Here is a 26,667-nt window from a genome sequence, read left to right as displayed (position 1 = left end):
TGATTTTCTTTACTCTTTCTTCCTTCTTTCAAGTACTAAATCCTAAGCTGAAAATTTAACTTTTAAATATGACATTCATTCTATTTCATTTTATTTAATTTACTCTTTAGTCCTAAAAGCCGTTCTATTTTAACAAGATATTGCTAGAACTTCAACTAAATTAGGTTTAATAACTTACTTAAATCAGGTTTATTTCTGAGTTTCTAAGTCTAAAATTCAAAATATGACAATTTTTAACTATTTTAGATATTTAGAATTATTAAGGAATATTCAATTTCAATTTGATGGTTATCTTTTGTCATTAATTATTGTTTGCATTTATTTTTAGAATTTTACAATGGTCTATTATTAATTTCTAGAGTTAGGTTGAATCTGATAAATAACATAAAAACACATATGCTTTGTCCATCTTATAATTTGATTAAATAGTAGACCGGCATTAAAAAAAAGTCATACTTCAAAACCATCACTCCATGGTTCAAAGCACAAGTCCAACAAAAAAATACATGGGAGAATCCTAATTTGACTAAGAGTGAAAATGCAATAACAAGAGAAGAACTATGCACAACAAAATATTGCGTATGTTACAAAATTTGTCTTAAAATGACAGAATTTTCCTATTTTTACCCCAAAAAAAATGATAAAATTGGCTCTAATGTTATACTTTTATTATATTTCATCTATCTCCTCTCTGTCCTATATTTAATAGCGAAAGTTAAAAAATCACATTAATTATTCTGACGTCGTCTTATACTTTGGATTACAATTTTCTTCCAACCAACGTCTTATATTATCAATCATGAACTAGTTGTTCCAACTTTTCCCATTGCTTAGAGGGGGGCTGGACTCTCCATCATCCAACTCATCATCTAGTATCATCAATGAACTTATCATCAGTGCTGAAACTACAGCCTTCATCAATATTGTTTCGCCAACTCTCAACATCTTCTTTACACACTACACGCCACCCATACTGCCCTATTTGAAAAACTGACTTCTCATGTATAGAAAACGCCATTTGAAGTGGTTGTTCCATAACAAATGAGCAGGAAAAACGAATGTAGATGATAAATAGTTGATGGCGACTTATGGATTGATTAAAAGTGCCACAGAAACGGTACGAATCTGGATATTCATTTCCTGAAACTCTATAAGTCCAAGCAAGGATGTCAGAAGCACCATTACATTTTGCATAACTATCCAAATCATTTTCTAGCACTAAGCATACGCTATGCCCCACCATTCACTACTTGAGCCGCATGAATCACGCCTGTTTGCAATGAATGACACATTTCTTGGCCCAAAAGAGAGAACTGAGAAATCTTCCGCACAAAAATAACTTCGATTGTGAAACCATGATGGCACTTCGCTACCAGAAATAATTAATATGCGAGTAGGTTGGATGAAGAAGTCATCCTGTGATGAAAAAGTATTCATTTAGATGCATAGTAAGACATAGTCAAATAAGAAAACCAAATAATCTATAGATTCAAATAACTCAACTTGTGAATTGTTCCAAGTCAAAATTGCACCAGATAAGTCATTTAATCTGTAAAGTGTCCATCCATCATCATCATCATCATCTGAGTCTTGACATACTGGCATCGAGTCTGTAACAAAAAAATTGGCATGTTATAGAATTATAATGACTAATGTAAAAGAAAGAAAGAATAGTGATAGAGAACTAAAATAAACCTGAAATTCAAAATTCTCAATGAATTCCCATAGTTGCTACGGAGATATACAATGTTTCAATGATGGACAATCATTTGCTTTTATCATTGGTAGGTTTGTTGGTAGCTGAGGCAAAGGTTGAAGCTTTGGGCAATAACTGAAAATAATGCATTCAAGCTTTCCAAGTTTGGAAATGAGGCCGAAGGAATAGCAACAAAATTGTTTCGACTCAAACCTAATATTCTCAATGATGATAAATTGCTGATTTCACTGGATAGTGATTCATCATCAAGATTACAAGAACTTAAATCTAACTCGACCAAAGATGATAGACTTGAAAAAGATGGAGACCACAAAAACTTTGTTGAAGTTGAAGGCCTTTGAAGCCTAAATGCCTGCTTGAGAAGGAAGCAATAGTGATTCCATGATGATGATGATGATTGTGCATAACCATTGCATCTGCTAAGATATAATACTTTTAAATTATTGAGGGATGAAGGCACTTCTTTTATGGCAGTACCACCCATATCAAGCACTTCCAATACCTTATTTTCATTCAAATTCTCTGGAAGCCTTGAAAACTTTGCGCAACCAGATATGTTGATCTTCTTTAGAGCTTCCAACTTCTGAAAATCTCTGGGAAAGCAAACCAGATTTTTGCAATCCTCTAGATTTAATAGAGCAAGACCAATCAAATTGACCAATGATTGAGGTAGTTTAGATATAGCAGTCCCCTCTAAATCAAGCTCAGATAAATGTTCCATGCCTTCACCAAATTCAGGAAGTCTTTTAACTTTTGAACAACCAGAGAGAACTAGTGTCTCTAAACAATTCATCTACAATTTGGTTGGAAGATTCTTAATACTTTTGCAACCTTTAAAATCAACAATGACAAGATTCTTGTGGCGCCCGAGAGATTGGTGAACTTCAATAAGCTTGGTACACCCTTTAAGAATTAGTCTTCGAAGATTAGGAGTTTTATCAAAATTTGGTGTTCTGATCAGGCTTGTTGAATGACTCAAATCAATGAATTTCAAACATTGTAGAAACTGAAAAGAACAAACAACAAAAAAAAGCTTTCAAAAGCCAACAACTAGGCTAGTGATCCGTGTATCAAATTAACCATTACTTAATTACCTGATCAGTTCCTCTCAAAAGTTCTTTTAATTTGCTGTCTTGCATTTTAAGATCAACAAGTTCATCAAATTGAGTTTGACCTGGAAGGGAATCTAAAGGATACTCCTTCCAATCTATGACTTTCAATGAATTGGAAAGACAGTTAAGTCCATGAAGAAGATTCAAATTGGTCATGTGAAGAATGTGATATGATAAGTAACTTGAGATTACTCATATTTAAGAAGGCTTTAGGGTCCAAATATATGACATCTGGTTTGTCAAATTATACCACTATACCACGGATTGCTTCAGTTCCCTATATATAAAACAATAAGTCAATCAAACTAATAATAACATGAAAAATGCATGGAATATATTGCTGAAGTAAGAATGCATAATCATAGAAAAGGGGGAGAGTGTTACCCTCATATTTCTAAGCACAAGACTAGCATCCTCCAAGGACCATATCCTACTACGGTTGCCAGCATCATTGGGTGATTCATGAAAAACAATTTCCTTGCCCATTTCTTGAAGCCTATCATGCACCCTCAAGCACCCTTCAGCTTCAATTACCAATGATTTCTCAATGAGAATTCTTATTCCGATTATTGGGTGAAGACCACTATTTTCTAAAATTTGTATGACATCAACCTTGCTCAAGCCATTGAAAAAGCAAGCAATATCTAAGAATATATTCTTCTCATTATATCGCAGTCCATCAAAGCTCACTTTAAATATATCAAAAAGGCGGTCTAAAGGAATCTTCTTAAGTGCATTCTCCCATTCTGGTATGCTTCTTCCACAAAGAAATGAACCAAGCACTTTGATTGCCAAAGGAAGGTTTTGAGCAGAATTAATCGCCCTTCTAGAAAGCTCTAAATAATCTTCATTTGGCTGATCTCCTTTGAAAGCTATTTGAATAAAAAGTTGAAGGGATTCATCGTGACTTAAGAAATTCATTTCATACTGACAAACTACACCATGCAACAATAACACATGTTGATCTCTAGTTGTTAGTATTATTCTACTCCCTTTGCCAAACCATCCTTCCTTTCTGGCCAAATTCTCAAGTTGGCTTATGTCACTCACATCATCAAGGACAAGTAGAACTTTTTTACTGCATAACATTCTTCTTGTCAGCTTTCTTCCCTCATAACAGTCACACTTCCATTCTGATTGATTTTTTCAAATGGGAAAGAAGTTTTTGTTGCAATGAAATTAAACCACCATCTTTTACAGATTCCTCTCTAACATTATGAAGAAAGAAATGAACTTCATAGTTTCTGTGTATTCTCTCATAAACAGCTCTAGCAAGAGTAGTTTTGCCTAACCCTCCCATTCCCCATATTCCGATAAATTGAACTTCCTCTGATGTATTGCCAGAACTGAATCAAAATCTGCGATTTTCTCATCAATTCCAACAAGTCCATCATCAACACCTTCATCATTTGAATCGAATGGTGGTTGACCATGTATTCTTGACCTTACCTTTTCAGTAACTATCTCAATGAGTTTCGTTTCATACCTACAAAAGATAATAGAATAAGAACATTAGCATGAATTAATTGTAGCAAAAAATCATGATAATTTTCTGAAGTCCTAGGAAATACCAATTTTCAGAGCTCCAGCCAGCCAAGTCAGCAACTTCTCTCAAAGCATCCCTCCATCTTTGCACCTTCACTTTGTCATGTGCAAATTTCTGTTCAAGCTCTTCAAAGGCTTTTGTAAAACTTCCTTTTTGATGCTGAACGTCAGATGGATCCATGCCATAAAAGATTGGAAATATATGAAGGCCTAACTCTTTCTTACAATCAAGGATCTTTTGGAGCTCATCTAAACACCATGTGGAAGTAGCATAGTTTTTAGATAGAACAACAATTGCAGACAAAGATTCTTCTATTGCTTGAAGCAAACATGGTTTGATAACTTCTCCCCTTCCAAGCTCTTCCTCATCTCTAAAAGTTATCAGTCCATTGTGACACAAAGCAGCATATAAGTGGTCTGTAAAACTCTTACGAGTGGCTTCTCCTTGAAAACTTAAAAACACGTCATACTTGTGTTTCCTATTTGAACGAGAACAACTTGAAGAATACCCAACTCCTTGATCATCAAGTGCCATTGTGAGAATTCAAAACTGGACCATTCAAAATATAAATACAACCATCAGACCGTGAACTAATTTTAAACCCGATCTTTTAGATAGAACGTACTAACTAACTTGGCCTCCTGCACACACTCAAGAAAGAAAGTTCTAAAACCCCAAAATGCATTATCAGTGCCAGCACGGGAGTGAATTACTGGTGAAGGATCGTCATGGTAGGATTTAAGTAAACAGCCTCTTAGATTCCAAAAAGTTATGAGCAACGAGACCATTAAACCCATTTGCCAAATATACTCAAAACTAAACATATATCAAAATAAACTAAACAGTTTATATTGTCTTTCGGGAGTTCAATTCCTAACATTTATACAGAGAGAAAGGAAGTGGTGTGTCTTTTGCTCTGAAGACTTCAAAGCCTTTGACACAAGCAAAATACTCCTGAAGTTTTTTTTTTTTTTAATAAATAAAAGAAAATTCGCACAAGCTTAAAACAGAACATGTCGCATGGTCAATTTGAATGGTTGACATAAACTCTTGAGAGAATTAATGGTGCAATCAGGATATACGCAAAATAAAATATGGAATCCTAAGCAAAGAAAAACTAGGAGAAACAAGAAACACAATATTCAAAGTCTGAAACGAATGAAGCAAATAAAGAGAGGAAGTTCCTTACTCAAGTCTTTGGAAGATAGGAATGATTTTTTGACGGCCAAACCTATTCTTTCAAATTTTTGGGCGCGGGAACGATGATTGAGGTTGGAAGAAGCTTGGCGAATATTGCAATTTGAAGGTTTCAATGCACGAAGCTCTCTACCTGTTCAAGAACACCGCTACTAATGTTGCAACTCACTCTGATCGCCCCAGGGTCCTCCAGGATTTGCCATTGGAAAAACTCAAAAGCTGAAGCACCACTATTTAGGACAGCTAAGTTCGGCAACTTGGAGATGGCGATCCATTCACACGCCCACAAACTTCGAAAGATAAGGTCTGGCCATCCGTCAAAGACACGCTACGAGGAAGATGGCTAATTCGACGAGTATTCTGCCAAACTACAACGTTTGCATTGGTGAAATTTCTTCCACCATCAGATGAAAGCAACGGTTGGGGATCACAGGCATCAGAGGAGGCAGCTGAAAGGAGAGACCCAACAGTTGAAAACACGTATAAACAATTTTTCACGTAAATCGAGATAAATTTTTTTTTATATATTTATCTCATATTTTGTAAATCATGATTAAGAAGCTACTTATAAGTTATTCTAAATAGGTCCTAAGTACTCATTAGCTAAATTGAAATAAAATTTTCTTAAATACTTATCTCATATTTTTTAAAAATTGCTTATAAATCATTTTCATTGAATGCTAAACTTATTTAATGTGTAGTGGTAGGGGGAATAATTATATAGAGTATTATGCAGCATATGATTTTACAGAGATTACATGTTTTTAAATTTGAGATAATTAATATGCAAGTCCTTACAGTTTTAACTAGTTTTTAATCAGGCCCCCATAATTTTTTTTCTTTTTATCAGGTCCTTATATTTTCACATGTTTTTTAATCAGGTCCTTGTAATTCTTTTCTTTTTATCTGGTCTTTATTGTTTTCCTTTATTTTTAATTAGGTCCTTGTAGTTTTTTATTTTTTATTCTATAAATAATAATATTCTTTTAAATTTTTAGTCAAACAAATATATTATTTATTTTTCAATTCTAATTTTTATAATTATAAAATTCAAATTATAATAATAAAATTTTCTAAAATTAGAATATAATAATAAATAATTTATAGTTAAGTATAATTATTTATTCTGATTAATTATTAATTAATAAATTATTATATTAATTATTTTGTCCAATTATATAATATTAAGTTAAAATGAAATTAATTTTAAAGAATAAAGTTAATAAATAATTTTTTTAAAAATGGCAAAGGACCTAATTAAAAAATAAATGAAACTATAAAGACCTGATAAAAAGAAAAAAATAGAGGGACCTAAATAAAAACACGTGAAAGTAAAAAGACCTGATAAAAAAAAATTTTATAAGAACCTAATTAAAAATCAAATAAAACTATAAGGACTCGGAAACTAATTATCTCTTTAAATTTTAACAGTCAATAATGGCAAGTTGGCAACTGCACGTACATTCTAGTCTTTGTAATAATATACAATAATAGCGCTGGCAAAAAGAATAATATACAATAATAGCTGGTTCGTCGAAAGCCTACCAACAATTTATTGACCGTTTATTGGCCAGATTTTGAATTGACTGGTTACGAAGTGGTTCTTATCGCATTGATACATAATTATAGCATGATATCATATCTTATATGCAAAATTATCATTAAAGATTTCAGTTTGAAAATACAATTATCAAACAACTTTTAGAAATCTAAAATCATGCCATAGAAGACAAAAAAGATCGAACTGCCCAATAATACTTCGAATTTTCAAGTTTCGAAAAATTATGGATTAAATTAAATATATAAAAATAATGTAATATTCAACTATCCAAATTTAGTATAAATAATTCATAAAACACACTAAATACACAACGATTATTTTGAGATATACAAATGACTCAAAACTAGACATGAGATAGTATCATATATTTTGAAATTTAAAAGAAAAAAAGAAATGTAAGGGGAAAAATTCTAATAAAATGCTAGTTGAATTTGTAAAATCCAATTGGGGACCTAAATTTTCAAAATGCTAAATTAGTTATGTTATTTTAAAAAGTTGGTAAATTACAATGTTGTCCTTTAACTTTTTTTTCTTTTAAAAACCCTCAAGTCACCCTCACCTATCGAGGGGTGGGGCCAAGTAGTCTGAGTATAGATATTCGTTATTGACTAATGGCTAATGGAAAATTAGGATCTAGATTGTATGAGCCTCTCTCTTGGATATGCAACAACTTCTTGGATTGCAATACAGGAGGCGAACAATATTACGGTGTCGAAAATTAAATGTAAACACCTCTTCTAAAAAAAAATTCAAATCTTAGTTATTATATTATGATGGACTATCTTCCGCTAAAACCAAGTCCTGTTAGTTAAATTTATTGATTCTCTAGCACAATCTTCACCAGTTGGGCCCATTCATGTGTAAAGGCTAGCCCACATTTATTTTGGATTTGTGTATCCAGCAATATTTGTGCTATTTTCACTTCATATTTACATATTTTTTGCATTATTTAATATTAGGCAGTATTTCAAACATAATTAATTTTTTTCAATAAGATACTTGTTCCTAAAAAGAAATTTTTTTTAAGCATGCCCATTATATCATATTTACTTTTACCCCTTTAGTTATATATTTCCTCCTTTCAAGCTTTGAACTCAAATATTTCAAGTGAAGGTTACAGTGGGATATTGATTCGCTTGTTATGTTGTCCTTGAACTAATGCCTCAAAGTTTTTCTAACCGTTACCAAAGTTTAATTTAAATAGTTTAGACGCATTTTTAGATTTTCTTGTACGTTTTGAAGAAAGAATAAATTTAAACTCATTGATTGGATCATTAACATGAACAAAAACTAAATCAGCTCAAGAACTAAAATTAGAGGTGGCAAAATGGACTGGCCCGTTAGTTACTGGCCAGCTCGTCACTAGCTCAAGACCATACTGGCCAGTGCTGAAAGGACCGCCTCCTAGCGAGCTCCTATTTTACTAACCCGCCTCTCCAAGGAGTGGTTGGCTGGTTGGCTCACCAACTTCTATTCTTTTTTTTTTTAAAAATTTTTTACATGTATATTTAAAATTTTTTAAATTAAATTATAAATTTTTATAAACTAAATTCTTCTTATTTTTATATTTTCATATAATTCTATAATTAAATTAGTTTTAAAAATTAAAATATAGACTTATAATTCATTGTTAATAGTTATTTTATTAGTATAAAAATGATAAAACAATTAAAAAAAATAAGAAATCAAATTTAGAATCAAAGTCTCTAACAAAATACAAAGTTATATGTAGATTAAGTGAAAATGATAAAACTTTTTTTTATTAAAATTAAAATAAAAATTACAAAAAATTTATAAAAAAAACTGGCTGACGGGCTAACCAATAGTGGGCTGTGGGTTGGCGGGTACAGGTTGGAAAAGACCGCATCAAAATGGTCCCTATTTTCTTTAATCCAACCCTCCACCTTATGACGGGTTGGAGAGTTGAGCCCGTGAGCTCAACCCAAATTACCGGCTCTAATTAAAATATGAAAATTTTAGGATTCCAACATAAAGTCTAATATTTAAAAAATTGTGAAAAAATTAGGGAATCAAAGTTTTCATATTTTCCGCTGTTGCAGGTTGAAAGGGACTGGTCTTTTTAGTCTTCCGTACTTTAACTAATTATATATGCATTTATTTTTCCAATACCAAACTAAAAGCCTTCTTTTCATTTTCTAATTTTTAAAATCAATAAAACTAAAAAGTAAAAAAAAAAATTAATCTCCTAATAGATTTGATCTCATCTATGAACAATGCCGGCTCCTAATTTGTGTGGCTTTAATGGGAACCCCACTATATTTGATCTCATCACTACTCTAGTTTAAAGGTGGAATTTTTCTTCACCTTCTTATCTTTCTTTCTACTCCACGTTATCCTCTTCATCGTCTATTTCATTTTCTTTTATTCTTTGCCAACAGTTTAAAATAAAAGGATTTGGCCGAAATCAGGAGACCAAACATGATCTTAATCTTAACCAAATATTTTGAGGGACATTTTAGGATTAAAGAAAAAACTGGCTGGCGGGCAAGCCAATGGTTGGCTGTGGGTTGACGGGTACAGGCTGAAAAAAATAGCATCAAAATGGTCCCTATTTTCTTTAATCCAACCCTCCACCTTATGACGGGTTGGACAGTTGAGCCCGTGAGCTCAACTCAAATTACTCGCTCTAACTAAAATATGAAAATTTTAGGATTCCAACATAAAGTCTAATATTTAAAAAAATGTGAAAAAATTAGGGAATCAAAGTTTTCATATTTTTCGCCGTTGCAGGTTGAAAGGGATTAGTCTTTTTAGTCTTCCATACTTTAACTAATTATATATGCATTTATTTTTCCAATACCAAACTAAAAGCCTTCTTTTCATTTTCTAATTTTTAAAATCAATAAAACTAAAAAGTAAAAAAATAAAATCTCCAATAGATTTGATCTCATCTATGAACAATGCCGGCTCCTAATTTGTGTGGCTTTAATGGGAGGCCCACTATATTTGATCTCATCACTACTCTAGTTCAAAGGTGGAATTTTTCTTCACCTTCTTATCTTTCTTTCTACTCCACGTTATCCTCTTCATCGTCTATTTCATTTTCTTTTATTCTTTGCCAACAGTTTAAAATAAAAGGATTTGGCCGAAATCAGGAGACCAAACATGATCTTAATCTTAACCAAATATTTTGAGGGACATTTTAGGATGAGATATTAATTTTATATAAAATCATAACATATATGATGAATTGATGGCGGAAGGGGCTTATTTATCATACACACAAATCTAACATTAAGAGAAATTCTAAAAATAACATGAACATTATATGTAATTCAATAAGAAATAATAATATTAATATATTAACGTCAATTATTCCAATTTTTTCCATGAAATTATCCCACAAGTTATGATATTCCAAAATAGTCCTTGGGAAAACCGGAGGCTGTGAGGCGCCATGGCCAAACGTTGTGAAGCAAGGCAGCAACAATCTTCATTCTCTTTCTTTCTTTTCTTTTTATGACTATTATGTTTCTTTTATCCATGGGCCATGGCTTCTCTCTCTCACTTCACTCTTCTTCCACTCTCTTCTCTCACCGCATCTTCTTCTTCTTCTTCTTCCTCCTCCTTCCACTGTTCCTGTTCTTCCCCATCGTCTCAGTCTCTTCGTTCCAAATTCCAATTGTCCTCACTGCCTCGATTCCTCTCCCATTAAGGTTAGACCCAAGAAGAAAGCAACGCGTCCTGAAGGGCTTTTTGATGGTCATCAATCCCATATTTCTGTTCAACGGTGTGAGAAGTTCCACCTTCGATTTCGATACCCAGACCCCTCTCGCCACTGTTAGTGTTCTCGCTGCAATTGCTCTCTCCTTGTTTCTTGGTTTTAAGGTAACAACTTTTGTGTTTCCTTCCTGTTTCTTCCATTTTGGTTTCTATCACTCGGATGCTCGGTTCTGTCTCATTCTTACAGAGTTTCAAATTGAAACTGAATCAGATTTTGGGTTGTGTAATGAAGTTATACAGAAGATTCTCTTACGGCCCATTTACTTTCATTATCTCGTTTAGAAAATTTGCTTACGCGACATGCATTGCACCCATTGATGCATTCAATATTGCTTCCAAATGTTTATACTGCGTCTGGTAACATTGTGGGTGAACGTTGATTCTTCTTCTGGTAATGTGATGAGGTTTTTACAGGGGGATTCTGTGCCTTGTGAGCGTTGTGGCAGCAGGGGTAATGATCTTTCTATATCTCGACTTCAGATTGTTGGGCATTTTCTGCTTTCAAATGTTGTCCAAATTTTACAACATTCTGCGCCAAACATATATGGCATAATTCTGAAAAAGAAAAAAAACTCAGGAAGGAAAAGAGATCTGAACATCCCCCGAAGAAAGGAACACGGCAGCGTCGCGAATCAAAAGGGCATATAGGTAATTTTATAATATTTTCAAAATGCCAATTCATGCCTCATTTCATTCTGTGTCATTTTTAAGCCATAGCCGTTTGAGTTGGAATTTTATATATTCATTTTTTTATGGATTTTCCCGTGTACTAGATGATAACCTGAAAATTTAACTTTTAAATATGACCTATTTCATTTTTATTTAATCTACTGTTTAGTCGGTTAGTCCTGTGAAGTACGAATGATTTTATTTTTTCATGGTATTGTTAGAATTCCTGTTAAATTAGGTTTAGTGACCCACTTAAATCAAGTTTATTCTTGAGTTTCTAATCCCAAAATTCAAAATATGACAATGTTTGACTATTTCAGAGATGTTTAGCATTATTAAGGAATATTTAATTTTAATTTTAATTTAATGTTATCTTTTATTATTAATTGTTGTTTGCATACAATTTTAAAATTTTAAAATATTCTGTTATTAATTTTTAGGATTAGATTGAAACCTATAAACAATATCTGAACACCTATGTTTTGTTCGTCTTATAATTTGATTAAATAGTAGACTGGCATAACTTCTCGTATCTTTTTTTTCTCTGCCAACTTTAAAGCATAACTTCTACAATACATGCATGAGAATTATAATTTGACAAGAGTGAAAACAATGCACAGCAAAAAGGAAGGTGCATTTGTCATTTTCAGCCAATAAATAAATGTAAGAACGTGAAAAATATAATTTTGTACAAAAGATTTAATTTGTAGCAAGCGCATGCCTCCATTTTGTTTAAGCTCACTGTCAAGTGGTTCTTCCAACTTTTCTCATTGCTTGGAAGGGGCTGGGCTCTCCATCATCGAACTCATCATCTACATTCATCAATGAACTTATCATCAGTAGTGCTGACACTCCAGCCTTCGTCACTACTTGTGTTTCGCCGTCTCTCAACATCCTCTTTACACAACACACGCCACCCACACTGCACTATTTTCAAAGGTGACTCCTCCGGTTTCTTCGCCATGAAAAAAACCATTTGAAGTGGTTTTTCCACAACAAATGAGGAAAAACGAATGTAAATGATACATAGTTGGTGGCGAAATCTGGACTGCGCCCAAGTGCCGTAAAGACGGAATGAATTTGGATATTCACCTTCAGAAACTCTATAAGTCCAACTAAGTAGGGCATGATCATCATAGTTTGCGCGTTGCAAATCATTTTCTAGCACTAAGCATACAGCTATGCCCCACCATTCACTTGAACAGCATGAATCAGGCTTATTTACTATGAATGACACATTTGTTGGAGTATACCAAAATGGGAGATCTTTCGCGCAAAAATAGCTCTGATTGTGAAACCATGATGGCACTTTTCTACCAGGAATAGTTAATATGCGAGTCGGTTGCAGGAAGAAGTCATCCTGTGATGAAAATTATTCATGTTAGATGTATACTAATTAATGTGTAACAAATAGTCAAATAAATTAGAAATTCAAGAGATTCAAATAACTCACAACTTGTGAATTGTTCCAACTCACAATACCAGACATCCCGTCATTGAAATTGTAAACTTTATCTCCATCTCCTAATGAAACTTCAAATCGGCATGGAGTCTATAACAAAAATATTTGGGATGTTATGGAATTATAATGACTGATGTGAAACAAATGATAGTGAAGAGAACTAAAACAAACCTGATATTCAAATTCCTCAGTGAATTCCCATAGTTGTTGCGAACACACATAATGTTTCAATAATGGACAATCACTAGCACATATCATTGACAGGTTTGCTGGAAGTTGAGGCAAAGACCGAAGCCTTTGGCAATCATCCAAATAAATAAATTCAAGCTTTCGAAGTTTGGAAACGAAGCTCAAAGGAATTTCAACAAAATTATTTCCACGCAAACCTAATGTTGTCAATGATGATAAATTGCCTATTTCACTGAATAGTGATTCATCATCAAGATTGCAATAATTTAAATGTAACTGGACCAAAGATGACAGATTTGAAAAAGATGGAGACCACAAAAACTTAGTTGAACTTGAAGGCCTTTGAAGTCTAAATGCCCGCTTGAGAAGGGAGGAGTGACTCCATGAGGATGATTGTGCAGAAGCATTGCATGCACTAAGAGATGATGCTTTCAAATTATTGAGGGACGAAGGCACTTCTTTTAGAGCGGTTCCACTCACATCAAGCTCCTCCAATGCCTCATTTTCATTCAAATTCTCTGGAAGCCTTGAGAACTTTGAGCAACCACGAATATTGATCTCCTTGATAGCTTTCAATTTTTTAAAATCACTTGGAAGACATACCAGGTTTTTGCAATACTCTAAATTTAATATAGCAAGGCCAGTCAAATTGACCAATGATTGAGGTAGCTTGGATATAGCAGTCCCTTTTAGATTAAGCTCTGATAAACATGTCATACCTTTTCCAAACTCAGGAAGCCTCTTAACTTTTGAACAACCAGAGAGAATAAATGTCTCTAAGCAATTCATCTCCAATTTGGTTGGAAGTTTTTTAATACTTTTGCAACCTTTAAAATTAACAATGACAAGATTCTTGTGTTGCCCGAGAGAGCAGTGAACTTCAACAAGCTTTGTACACCCTTCAAGAATTAAGCTTTGAAGATTAGGAGTTCTATCAAAATTTGATGTTCTCATCAGGTTTGTTGAATGACTCAAATCAATGAACTTTAGACTTTGTGGAAACTGCAAAGAACCAAAAAAAAAAAAAGCCTTCAAAAACCAAGAACTAGCAAGTGATACGCATGCAATAAATTATAGACAAACAAATTTAAGCAAGGGACATCAATTACCTGATCTCCTCTCCAAAGTTCCTTTAATTTGCTGCGTTGCATTTTGAGATCAACAAGTTCATCAAATTGAGTTTGACCTGGAAGGGAATCTAAAGGATACTCCTTCCAATCTATGACTTTCAGTGAATTGGGAAGACAGTTAAGTCCATGAAGAAGATTCAATTGGTCATCTGAAGAATGTGATATGATAAGTAACTTGAGATTACTCATATTTGAGAAGGCTTTAGGGTCCAAATATATGACATCTGCTTTGTCAAATTGTACCACTATACCACGTATTGCTTCAGTTCCCTATATATAAAACAATAAGTCAATCAAACTAATAATAACATGAAAAATGCATGGAATATATTGCTGAAGTAAGAATGCATAATCATAGAAAAGGGAGAGAGTGTTACCCTCATATTTCTAAGCACAAGACTAGCATCCTCCGAGGACCATATCCTACTACGATTGCCAGCATCAATGGGTGATTCCCGAAAGACAATTTCCTTGCCCATTTCTTGAAGCCTATCATGCACCCTCAAGCACCCTTCAGCTTCAGTTACCAATGATTTCTGAATAAGAGTTCTTAGTCCGATTACCGGGTCAAGACCACTATTTTCTAAAATCTGTATGACATCAACCTTGCGCAAGCCATTGAAAAAGCAAGCAATGTCTAAGAATATTTTCTTCTCATTAGATCGCAGTCCATCAAAGCTCACTTTAAGTATATCAAAAAGGCCATCTAAAGGAATCTTCTTGAGTGCATTCTCCCATTCTGGTATGCTTCTTCCACAAAGAAATGAACCAAGCACTTTGATTGCCAAAGGAAGGTTTTGAGCAGAATTAATCGCCCTTCTAGAAAGCTCCAAATAATCTTCATTTGGCTGATCTCTTTTGAAAGCTATTTGAATAAAAAGTTGAAGGGATTCATCGCGACTTAAGAAATTCATTTCATATTGAGAAACTACACCATGCAACAATAACACATGTTGATCTCTAGTTGTTATTATTATTCTACTCCCTTCGCCAAACCATCCTTCCTTTCCCGCCAAATTCTCAAGTTGGCTTATGTCACTCACATCATCAAGGACAAGTAGAACTTTTTTACTGCATAACATTTTTCTTATTTGCTTTCTTCCATCATAACAGTCACACACTTCCATTCTGATTGATTTTTTCAAACGGGAAAGAAGTTTTTGTTGCAGTGAAATTAAACCACCATCTTTTACAGATTCCTCTCTAACATTATGAAGAAATAAATGAACTTCATAGTTTCTGTGTATTCTCTCATAAACAGCTCTAGCAAGAGTAGTTTTGCCTAACCCTCCCATTCCCCATATTCCTACAAATTGAACTTCCTCCGATTTATTCGCTAGAAATGAGTCAAAATCTGCTATTTTCTCATCAATTCCAACAAGTCCATCATCAACACCATCATTTGAATCGAATGGTGGTTGATCAACTATTCTTGACCTCACATTTTCAATAACTTTCAATGAGTTTCGTTTCATACCTAAAAAGATAACAGAATAATAACATTAATATTAAGCGTAGCCCAAAGTCATGATAAGTTTTTGAAGTCATAGAAAATACCAATTTTCAGAGCTCCATCCAGCCAAGTCAGCAACTTCTCTCAAGGCATCCCTCCATCTTTGCACCTTCACTTTGTCATGTGCAAATTTCTGTTCAAGCTTTTCAAAGGCTTCTGCAAAACTTCCTTTCTGATGCCGAACATCAGACGGATCTATGCCATAAAAGATTGGAAATATATGAAGGCCTAACTCTTTCTTACAATCAAGGATCTCTAAGAGTTCATCTAAGCACCATGTGGATGCAGCATAGTTTTTAGAGAGAACAATAATTGCTGACAAAGATTCTTGAATTGCTTGAAGCAAACTTGGTTTGATAATTTCTCCCCTCCCAAGTTCTTCCACATCTCTAAAAGTTATCAGTCCATTGTGACACAAAGTAGTATATAAGTGGTCTGTAAAATTCTTACGAGTGTCTTCTCCTCGAAAACTTAAAAACACATCATACTTGTGTCTTCTATTTGAACAACAATAGCTTGAAGAATATCCAACTTCTTGATCATCGAGTGCCATTGTGATAATTCAAAAGCTGGACCATTCAAAATATAAATACAACCATCAGACTGTGAACTGACTTTAAACCCAATCTGAGATAGAACATAGGTTCTTGCACAGATTAAAGAAAGAAAGTATAATCCCAAAATGCATTATCAACTATATAAATGCATTTTTATTATTAAATAAGGCGGAAATTGAGAAGAATATTAGATTAAATCATAAGTACTTTATACCTATTTAATTTTGATTATTTTGTTTTTCTTGATTGATTTTATGAATATAAGAATGAAATTATCAGCTCAAGTTTCTCATTTGACCGTTTTAGCCGTGTTCCTCTTGGCAAAACTACTTTTAATTAGTTTACTTGAAAAACATAAAAGCATGGTTGTCTTATGTGATTCTTCATCAGGAAAATTTCAATCAGCCCCCTCTAAGCAAACTTATTTTTCAACAACCCTCAAAGATTTTGAAACTTCATTCCACCCTTTTGACCAAAATGAAATTAAATCTTATGGGTGAAAAGACCATTATGCCCTTGTATTATCTTTTTTCCCCCCCAAAAGGTTAAACTAAAGTGATTTACAATACAAATTAGGCAATTCACAAGATATATACAAGAACTCACAACTCTATTGAGGTTCTATGGAGAGAAAAGTTAAATGTCAAGAATTTCATGAACAACTGAAATAAGACAATTTACAACACAAAGTAGGTGATTTATGAGAGGTACACAAGAATTCACAACTCTAATTGAGGTTTTATGAAGAGAAAAGTTAAATTTCAAGGGTTGCATGAATAACTAAAATAAGACAATTTACAATACAAATTAGACAATTTATGTGAGGTATATGAAAATTCTTAACAACATACAAGATAAGTAACAACAAAAATTAGACAAAAATAGGTTCTTGTGAATGGCCTAATTGATTTGTAGTTAATTAAAGAAATAATTGTGAACCCCTTAATGCTCTAACGACCGAAGCAATTTTATTTCTTTTATTGCTTGTTGTTTATAATTTTATATACGCAGTTCTTTTCCTAATAAATTTCAATTGTGTTGCGTTGGAATTAATTGGATTGACGAACCACAACTTAAGCTTGACAACTAAAATACTAAGGGTAAATTTTATTAATATGATTTACTCCACCTTAATTATCATCTATCCAAGCTTAATCAAAGAGTGGGGTAACACCAATTTTCATTGCAAATCACTTGTTTTATTTGTTCATGCAATCCTTAACACTTAATTTTTCTCTCCACAGAACCTCATACGAAGTTGTGAATTCTCATATGCTTCTTGTAAATCACCTAATTTGTAACATAGATTATTTTATTTCAGTTGTCCATGTAATCCTTAACATTTAACTTTTCTCTCCATGAAACCACAAACGGAATTATAAATTCCCTTGTACTTCGTGTAAATTGCCTAATTTGTGTTGTAAATTGTCTTATTTTAGTTGTTCATTCATCGTTGAACACTTGTATTTGTTTCGTTATATATATATTTCTCTTACATTATATGACTAAATGGATTGATGGCTTGGTTGTTATAATCTTTTTCGTATACCAAAGGATCATGGGTTTAAATTTCCCCTTGACCAATTATTTCAAAAATAAAATTCTCTAGCAATTGGAGCTCTGATGAGTAGCCACTAGCACTTCAATGGCCAGCTGTCAAAGGTCAAAGCTCCATCTATTGACTGGCCACTAATGCTCTAATGACCGATTGTTGAAGGTTAGAACTCCGACAGTGGTTGATCCTTTTTTTTAAAAGACTAATAATAACAACAACAACAATAATAATAATAATGCAAGAGCATAATGGTCTTTTCACCCGTACATTTAATTTCACTTTGGTCAAAAAGGGTGGAATGACGTTTCATAATCTTCTTTGGCCCAAAAAAAAAAAAGAAGAAAGTTTCATAATCTTCTATGGGCTGTTGGAGAATAAGTTGGTTTAGAGGGAGTTGACTGAAATCTTCCCGTCTTCAAAAAGCATTGGAATCCAAGACTGGGATAAAGTGTTTAGTCAAGACATCTTTAGTTTCTGCCTTTTCTATTAACTCGAAACATGTGGACCCAAACCATGCAAGGACTATGAAAATAAATTAATCGTTTTAAAGCATAACAAACTTTGAGAATTGTATAGGAAAACCATCTTTTGGCCAAAAGAAAAAAGATCGAAAGCTGACACCATTATTAGTTAATCAGATGGTATGAAATTGGTAATTACGTACGGTTAAGAAATAATAGATAAAAGCTTACATGAGGAGAAATTTTGAAATGGTCCCTCACTAATAAAAACACATTGGTCCCATTTGATATGAAACATTGAGAGCAAGAGATAGAATTGGGATTGATACTGAGAAAATACATTAAAAGAGTGTTAATGTGAGTAATTCTTTGCTACATATAGAATTGGCAATCCATGTGGAATGAGGAAATATCACCCAGTCCCACCTATATGAGTTTGCCAAATCTCAAGTAGCAAGCAATCCTCACATCAGATTCCTTGATTCCACTTACATGGGTTTGCCTTATCTTATGTAACAATTAATCACACATGTTAAATAATTTTTTAATGTATTTTCTAAATCTCAATTCTAATTCTTATATCTCATTCCCAATACTTATGCCAAATGGGACCATAGTTCATTTTCACGTCGAATTTATTACTTTACTCGCATTTAAGCTTAGAATAAAAATTGAAAAACTATCAACAACTACAAAGACTTTTCCTTGTGGTATGATATGGGCATGACAATGCATTAAAGAAAGGAAGAAAAATAATGGTCAAGGACCAACTTTGTAAATGTTCTTGTTCTTAAAGATCCTGAATAAGGAATTTTCTAGCAGAAATATGTTGTTACTTGCAAATCAATTGGTGTCAAAACCCATTAGAAAGTATGGGAACCAAACTTTATTTTAAAAATAGCCTCTTTCTCCCTGTTTGATAGTGTCAATTTTCGTGGATGTGGATTATTTTGTGAAATTTTGGAAGAATATAGCATCTTCCATAAAATGGAACGCATCGTTGGAGATTCAGGGCCAGCACAGGAGTGAATTATTGGTGAAGGGTTTTCATGGTAGGATCTGAGCAAACGACTTCATAGAGAGATTCCAAACACAATTATACGAACCAATTAGACCGTTATTCAAAAATAAATATATATCAAAACGAACCAAACAATTTAGATTGGCTACACACGCGACAGAGAGTACAAATATAGTTGGAAGCGGTGTGTCTTATGCTTTGAATATGGAAACCCTGATGAAACCGAAACTAGGCGAAACAAGAATGAAGAGAAACAAAGAAACTCGATTCAAATTCTGAAACGAATGAAGTAAATAAAGAGCGAAAGTTACTTACTCAAGTTCTTGGAAGGTATACAGGGATGATCTGATGCCTGAGAAGAAGGAAGAAGATGAGGTAACAATAGCAGCAGTGTCCTCTTTGATGAATTGTGACTTGCTTGACTTAGTGGGGAAGATGCTTTAAAGTGATGAAATCCTTTAAACAAATTTGATGGATGCGGGCCCCGTCAAAAAGTATATGTATTAATTCATCCATTACCATTAAGTCTTCTTCTTCTTCCTTGAAGAGCATACCGTTTTGTCTTCGTTTAAGAAAAAAAATATTTTGCGCGTAAAATCAGATAAGGGGCAGCCACTCACTGCTCGTCTTCCCGAAAAGGATGTGTTTTAAATTCATATAAGTGCGTCTATATGCGTATATATTTTTTCTATTCTAAATATAAAATCTATTTTACAATATAATTTATATCATAAAATAGATTTTATGTTTAGTATAAAAAGAGTACTCCTCTGGTCCTATTTATAGGGCAGAAAGAGAAGGTTTTTTTGTTGTCCTATTTATAAGTCACTTCATTAACTTTTCAGTGTGAATGCATTATTTTGTCCTTTATTTATTATAGTGTAAGTAGTTATCTTTTTTGAAAGGAGTATATATTAAATAGGGGTAAAGTTAGAAAGTTGCTATATTTTAATGGAGAGTTAATACAGTTTAAGATTTTTCTTAGTCTATGTGAAACATGTTGAAAGTGCTTTATAAATAAGATAAAAGGAGTATTAATTTTTTTTGGGTCCCATTTGGGACGCAACCTACAATGTGAATGCAGCATTTTCCACAGACTATTGTACCAGCAAACAAAAGTAAGGATGACAAGGGCCACGTGAAAAAGTGACTGCTTTGCATTTCCTCGTGGCTCCACACGGTTTACTTTATATTCCCGCCATTTTTCTATGTCCTTCTCTTTGACCCAACTTACATCGTAGACTCCACCACTCTTTCCTCCTCCCTTCCGGGTGACCGGTAAGTATATACAGAATAATTTTTTTTTTTAAAAAAAGAAATACAATATAAAGTTGGAAAGATTTCGTTGAAAATTTTATTGATGAAAATGTGAGATATATCGAGGCAAGATCTTGGTTGGACTAAACATTTTGGGCTTTTCTTATGCTGTTATGCTTCCTATTTGTTTTTCAACGTTCTTATTTCATTTGTATGATTTTGTGTTTTGTCGTTGTGTTTTAGCAAAGGATGTTACATTCATTGTGTCAGTTTGTGATCGACTTAGCAAATGCACGACATTAATGCTTTTAAATAAATATAAATTTAAGAATCTCAATTAAGAGTGTTTGTGAGATAATTAGAAACGAGATAGCCTTTTTATCTCGTATTCTTTCCTATTCCAATAATATCTCATCATGTTATGAACGGGACACGGACATCTCTTTTTTTTTTAATTTCAAAACCAAATATATTTGGGATATAAGAAATCATGGTAAAAATTCTGCAAAAAATATATTAAAAATTCGCTCAAAAAATAAAGTAATCAAAAATTTGCAAAGAAAAAGGTTTTCTTTTAAATGACAGAAAATATATCAATTCAAAATATTTACTAAAAAATCATTATATAAGCGATACAAAAAATTTTGCAAATTGTAGAAAAACTTATAAGTTGCAATCACCATTATTATAGTTATTCGACATTTTATAATATATCAGGGTGGAAAAAAAACTGACGATGCGCGGTTAGCCTTCTAGGATGTATAAAAATTTAAATACATCCCTTTCAGGAAGACGAGAAGCGAGTGGCTGCCACTTGTCTCTTGCACACATATCCCTTTCTTGACTGATTATACATTTTCCCCCACGGTTTTTTTTTTGGGGGTCCAATTTTTCCCCACGGTTTATCACTCGCCTTTTCTTTCACCCAACTTGGGATCAGTTTGTATTGGCATATAAAAAAAAACTTTCATATGACAAAAATCAAATTGAAAAAAAGTTAAATTAGATAATATCATTTATATTTAGATTGGCTTTTATAAAAGTTAGTTTTTAAAATAAAAAAATTATTTAGATTATGATTGAAAAAGTAGGTTTAATATGTAGAATAATTACAATGGGTATGACCTTTATTAAATAGTAAAAAATAATTAAAAATGTCAATTTACAAAATATAATAATCTTAAATTATTATAATATAAAAAAGTCCTATTTAATGAATAAAATATATTTAAATTAGAAATCATAGTATAGTAATGTGAAAATTTTTGAATGAAATAATATTATATAATTAATTAAATAATATATTCTGCACAATTTATATAAATAGAAAATAAAAAACAATATTAAAATAAAAAATATTATAAAAAATGTTAAAAATTATTTTTGCTTAAGAGAATATTAAAACTAAATAACTAAAAACTGATTGGGAAATGCAAAAATATATAAATAGAAGTATAAGAACAATATAAGTCATAAGGACAAAAATGTCTTTTAATTTCAAAATGCTGATTTTTACATAAGTCATAAGTAAGTTTTAGATATTTTTACAGTCGTGTTTTAAAAAAATAATTTTTAATCTATAAGTTAGATTAGTGGAAAGCTATTACAAACAACTTGGAAGTTTGCACATTAACTTATAATACTTATAAGCTACTTGGTAGGCGCCCCCACTCTTTCTTCCCTCCTTCATCCTAAATGGTAAACACAGATAGAATAATAATTTAAGAAAATGGAAGTACGATATAAAGTAGGACAGAATAATAATTCAAAAAGAAGAAGTACCATATAAGCTAAGAAACATTGAAAAAAAAAATCACCCAATTATTAAAATGTATCAAGCACCATAAAATATTTTTTTAAAACACATCTAATACCTTAAAATATTTTATAATGTATTTAATATTCTGAAATATATTTTTAGATGTGTTTAACACCCTTAATTATATTTTAGTACATCCAACATTTTAGACTGAAACAACTGTTTATCTGGCATTAACAAGTTTTACATAGCAAACATGGATGCAATTATATATCTTGTATGGAGTATTCTATCAAATATTGTATATTTCTCTTATCTTTTGTTTTGATTTTGGCTCAACATGATACTTGTAGCTTCTCCACGGCAAAGCTGCTCTTCGTCTCTTCGATAACCTCTCTCTAAACTCGAGAGATCATAACATGTTGTGAAATAAAAATGCATATGCTATGAAAATGAATTACACACACTATTAAGCAAACACTTTTTACCTAAAAGATGGGACATAGTAAGTATGCCACTTTTCACTCTTATTTTGAATGGTTACGAATAGTGTTGGGAAACTTTGCAAAAATAACAAAATATTTGTTTTCAGTCATGTCCAAAGACATTATTTTTTGGATATAGTCCATAACCCCTCAATAATTTAGAAAGCAGCATTTCCCAAAATTAAACAAATCTTTCCTGTATAATTACAAGGTGACAGGATAGCAAAAGATAAAAAACTAAGCAAGTGATAAAAACTTTTTTCCTTATTCTCCAAATAGAGTGATTATGAGGGTATTTATAGATAATGAAGTGATATCTTAAAGTAGCGCCTTTTAAAGCGATACACCTTTACAATTAACAGTCATAATTGTATGTTAGATTCATGAACCCCATATATTGATTCATAAATCAACATAAATTTTTTAATTTATAAGGACACCACTTCTCAAAAAATGTATCCCTTCATATTAAAAATATTTCAACAATGTTGAAACAACTCTTTTTTAAACACACTCATACACAACATTTATAATATATATACAGCAAATAGTAGCATTTTTCATGTCTCATTCTCAAAAATAAAAGTTTATAATAAAAACATGGAAAGTGACCCTTTTTACACGGATTATATCAACCCTTCACGCTGAATTGATTCAAAGCCCAAACGGTTGCGATCTGTCATATTGGTCGAGGTCTCCAATGTAAACACTAAACCACAATAGAGGCCATTAAACCAATTATCCATTCAATGAAGTTCCATCAATCGTGCCAAGATTCCCGATTAAAAAAGAGCCCTAAATTAAAGTGCCCATGACTAGGAAATAAGCTATTAAAAGTGTAGAAGAGTGTAGGACAGGCGAGAAAGAACAAGTAGGGCCTAAGAGAAACATAATTATGGTGAAAAACGCGTAAAACGCGAAGAGAACTTTTCTTCCTTGCCATTAAGTATTTTCTTCCCTAAAAAGCTTACAGTTCTGTCGTCTTTCTAAAATATATAAATATTTTGTGTGTAAGATCAGACAAGTGGCTGCCACTCACTTCTCATCTTCCCCAAAGGGATGTGTTTAAAATTATATATATAATAGTATCTCAAATCCTTAATATAAGAGCTTGTTTAGCTTTTATTTTGATCCTAAATATAAGACTCCGATCCACTTCGTTTTTTCTATTTATTTATTTTTTTTAAGATGGTCCTTGTGATAATAATAGTTCTAGCTAATACACTTGATTAGTAAGAATATTTTAGGAAAGACAACACTTATTTATTACAAATAATTAACTTATCTAATTTTTTTAATCTATTTAAATTAGTCAATTAGTTCTTATGTTAAGGAACAAAAATAGTAATAATTTTTGGGCCTATTTGGGACTTAACTCACAATGTCTCCATGTGAATGTAGGATTTTCCACAAATTATCGTACCAGCAAAGAAAAGTGAGGGTAGCAAGGTGAAGTGAAAAACTGATTGCTTTGCAATATTTTATTCTCATCATTTTTCTATTTCCTTCTCGTTGACCCAACTTACAGGGTAGACACCACCACTCTTTCCTCCCAACTTCGTAGCAACTGGTAAGCATAGACAGAATAATAATTTTAAAAAGAAGAGGAACGAAGCACGATATAAAGGAGGAAAGATTTTGGGGGGGGGGGATTCCCCAATTAAAAATTTTATTGATGGAAATGTAGGATATCTCAAGGCAAGATCGTTTGGTTGGACTTAACATCTTTGGTTTTTCTTATGCTGTTAAGCTTTCCATTTGTTTATCAACATTCTCCTTTCTTTTGTATGATTTTGTGCTTTGTTGTTGTTTTTAAGCAAAAGATGTTACATTCATTTTGTCAGTTTGTGATCGACTTGGCAAATGCACGAAGTTAATGCTTTTAGAAAGGTTTTGCTAGCAGTTATGTCTTCAAGACTCATTTTAGAATGTAATTTACAAAATAAATCTTACATTTAAAACCAAAATAGTATAAGTTTGGACTTCACTTGCATATCACAAAGTTTCTCAATGATTAGTGAGTACATAATAAATTGAGAATTTTTTAACTTCTGTAATGTGGATTACAAGTCATGTAATGATAATAATGAGTTTGGTAACACAAGTAACAACTTATTTTTCAGAAAATTGTGAAAGTGGAATTTTTTTTTTTTAACTTAAGTAACATGATTAACAACTCTTATAAGGATATGAATAACTCTAACAATGCTATTTACCAAATGGTTTAAGAGGTGTTTTGACTTTGAGAGATTTCTGAGTGCCTAATAAATCGAAAATTTTTCAACTTTTATAATATGATTGACAAATCGTGTAATAGTGAACAAGTTTGGTAATGCAATTATTAACAATATATTTTAAAAATATTTTCATAAAATAAACACAAATAACACAAGGGTAATATGGTTATTTCAGCAAATTTTAAAATTTTTATTTGGCCCTATGGTACTGAAATGGAATTTTCCTTATTAAGGTGACTATTTAGGATTTTTAAAACTGAAAGATAATTTTATTGTCATTTCCCCCCAACTTGCCCACTTCTGTGATGTTACTACTTTTTGCACTCCAAGATGAAAAATCAAAATAAAATCTGTCACTGCCAAAATTTAGGGGAGTATTCATCCCTTAGACACAAATCCCTTTCTTAATTGATTATATTTTTGTGCATGTTTGGGATCTAACCTACATTGTCTTTATTCGAATATAATGCACTATTTTCTACGAATTATTTGTACCAACAGAAAAGGGAGGATACCAAGTAAATTCATATTAATCATAACTCTCTATTTCGATGCATTTCACTTTTATTGGTCTCTGTATTTATAAAGTGTGGACTCTTCTTAGCTCTCTCTTGAATCCATTCTGACTATGTCTACATCATTTATGAATATTTAAAGAAGAAGCAAAACAATACTCCAAGTTAGTTAATTATAAAAAATATAACATGTTTTTTCTAAAACACCATAATTATTTTTCTTAATATCCTTCCTCCCTCACTTACTTGATTATGGTTGAGGGAGTATCCATATGAATAATTTAGAAAACATGGATAAATATAAGAAATATGTCAGATATTTAAGACTAAAATTAATTTAACAATTAGATCATATATTAAGTACTAGAAGAGTATAAAATAGGGATCATTAGTGGAATTGGTATTTATAATTAAATACTGAATGATATGAAATTCATGGAAACGGATCAATGTTTACCTAATTAAAAATCTTGAAAAAAGTTGTGGTTTTTATATTCATTTAGATGAACATAAATTCAAAATGTCTCCATTAATTATAATAATTATTTATTTTATTTTTATATTGAATATTTTAATTCAATTTGAATATTGAATATTGAATATTAATTGATAATATATTTATATTTATTTTTTAGAATAATTTTATAAAATATCTCCAAAGCTTAGGGATTCTCTAGCGCAACCTTCGCGGATTAATGAAATGGGAGCTTGTTTATGGGGCCTATTCATGTGTAAAGGTTAGCCCATATTTATTTTGGATTTTTTTTGGGTTAAAATACAGATATCGTCCTATTAGAGACAATTCTATTTGAGACACTATCAGGCATTAAATGTGGGCACCTCTCCCGGTTAGAATTCAAACATTAGTTCGTCACGTTATGAGGGACTAATCGCTTCCGTTAGACCCAACCCCGTTGATATTTTGGATTTGTGTATTGAGCAATATCCATGTCATTTTCACCTCATGTTACATATTGTTA

The 26,667-nt window shown here is 32.2% G+C and overlaps 3 protein-coding genes across 3 annotated transcripts in view; all 3 read right to left on the bottom strand.

The window, feature by feature from the left end:
* The window catches only part of LOC114747760 (increased DNA methylation 3-like), an 83,185-nt gene that overhangs the window by 13,626 nt on the left and 42,892 nt on the right, over positions 1 to 26,667 (bottom strand). The window lies entirely within an intron of this gene.
* LOC114747767 (TMV resistance protein N-like) lies at positions 866 to 4,909 on the bottom strand. The gene is made up of 10 exons (XM_028936110.1): positions 4,401 to 4,909; positions 4,122 to 4,315; positions 3,214 to 3,764; positions 3,088 to 3,106; positions 2,812 to 2,930; positions 2,549 to 2,723; positions 1,910 to 2,440; positions 1,504 to 1,610; positions 1,229 to 1,416; positions 866 to 1,148 (listed from the first exon to the last, which is right to left on the bottom strand). Exons 1-10 carry the CDS (start codon positions 4,907 to 4,909, stop codon positions 866 to 868), a joined length of 2,676 nt encoding a protein of 891 aa, XP_028791943.1.
* Positions 12,355 to 15,802, bottom strand: LOC114747766 (TMV resistance protein N-like). Its single transcript, XM_028936109.1, has 5 exons — positions 14,705 to 15,802; positions 14,307 to 14,597; positions 13,180 to 14,199; positions 13,000 to 13,098; positions 12,355 to 12,906 (listed from the first exon to the last, which is right to left on the bottom strand). Exons 1-5 carry the CDS (start codon positions 15,800 to 15,802, stop codon positions 12,355 to 12,357), a joined length of 3,060 nt encoding a protein of 1,019 aa, XP_028791942.1.

Source organism: Neltuma alba, unplaced genomic scaffold, assembly GCF_004799145.2.
Source record: "Neltuma alba isolate B1F8T4 unplaced genomic scaffold, ASM479914v2 tig00005443_pilon, whole genome shotgun sequence".
Lineage (NCBI taxonomy): Eukaryota > Viridiplantae > Streptophyta > Magnoliopsida > Fabales > Fabaceae > Neltuma > Neltuma alba.
The sequence above is the reverse complement of the archived record's forward strand: the minus strand, read 5'-3'. Positions and strand labels throughout refer to the sequence as shown.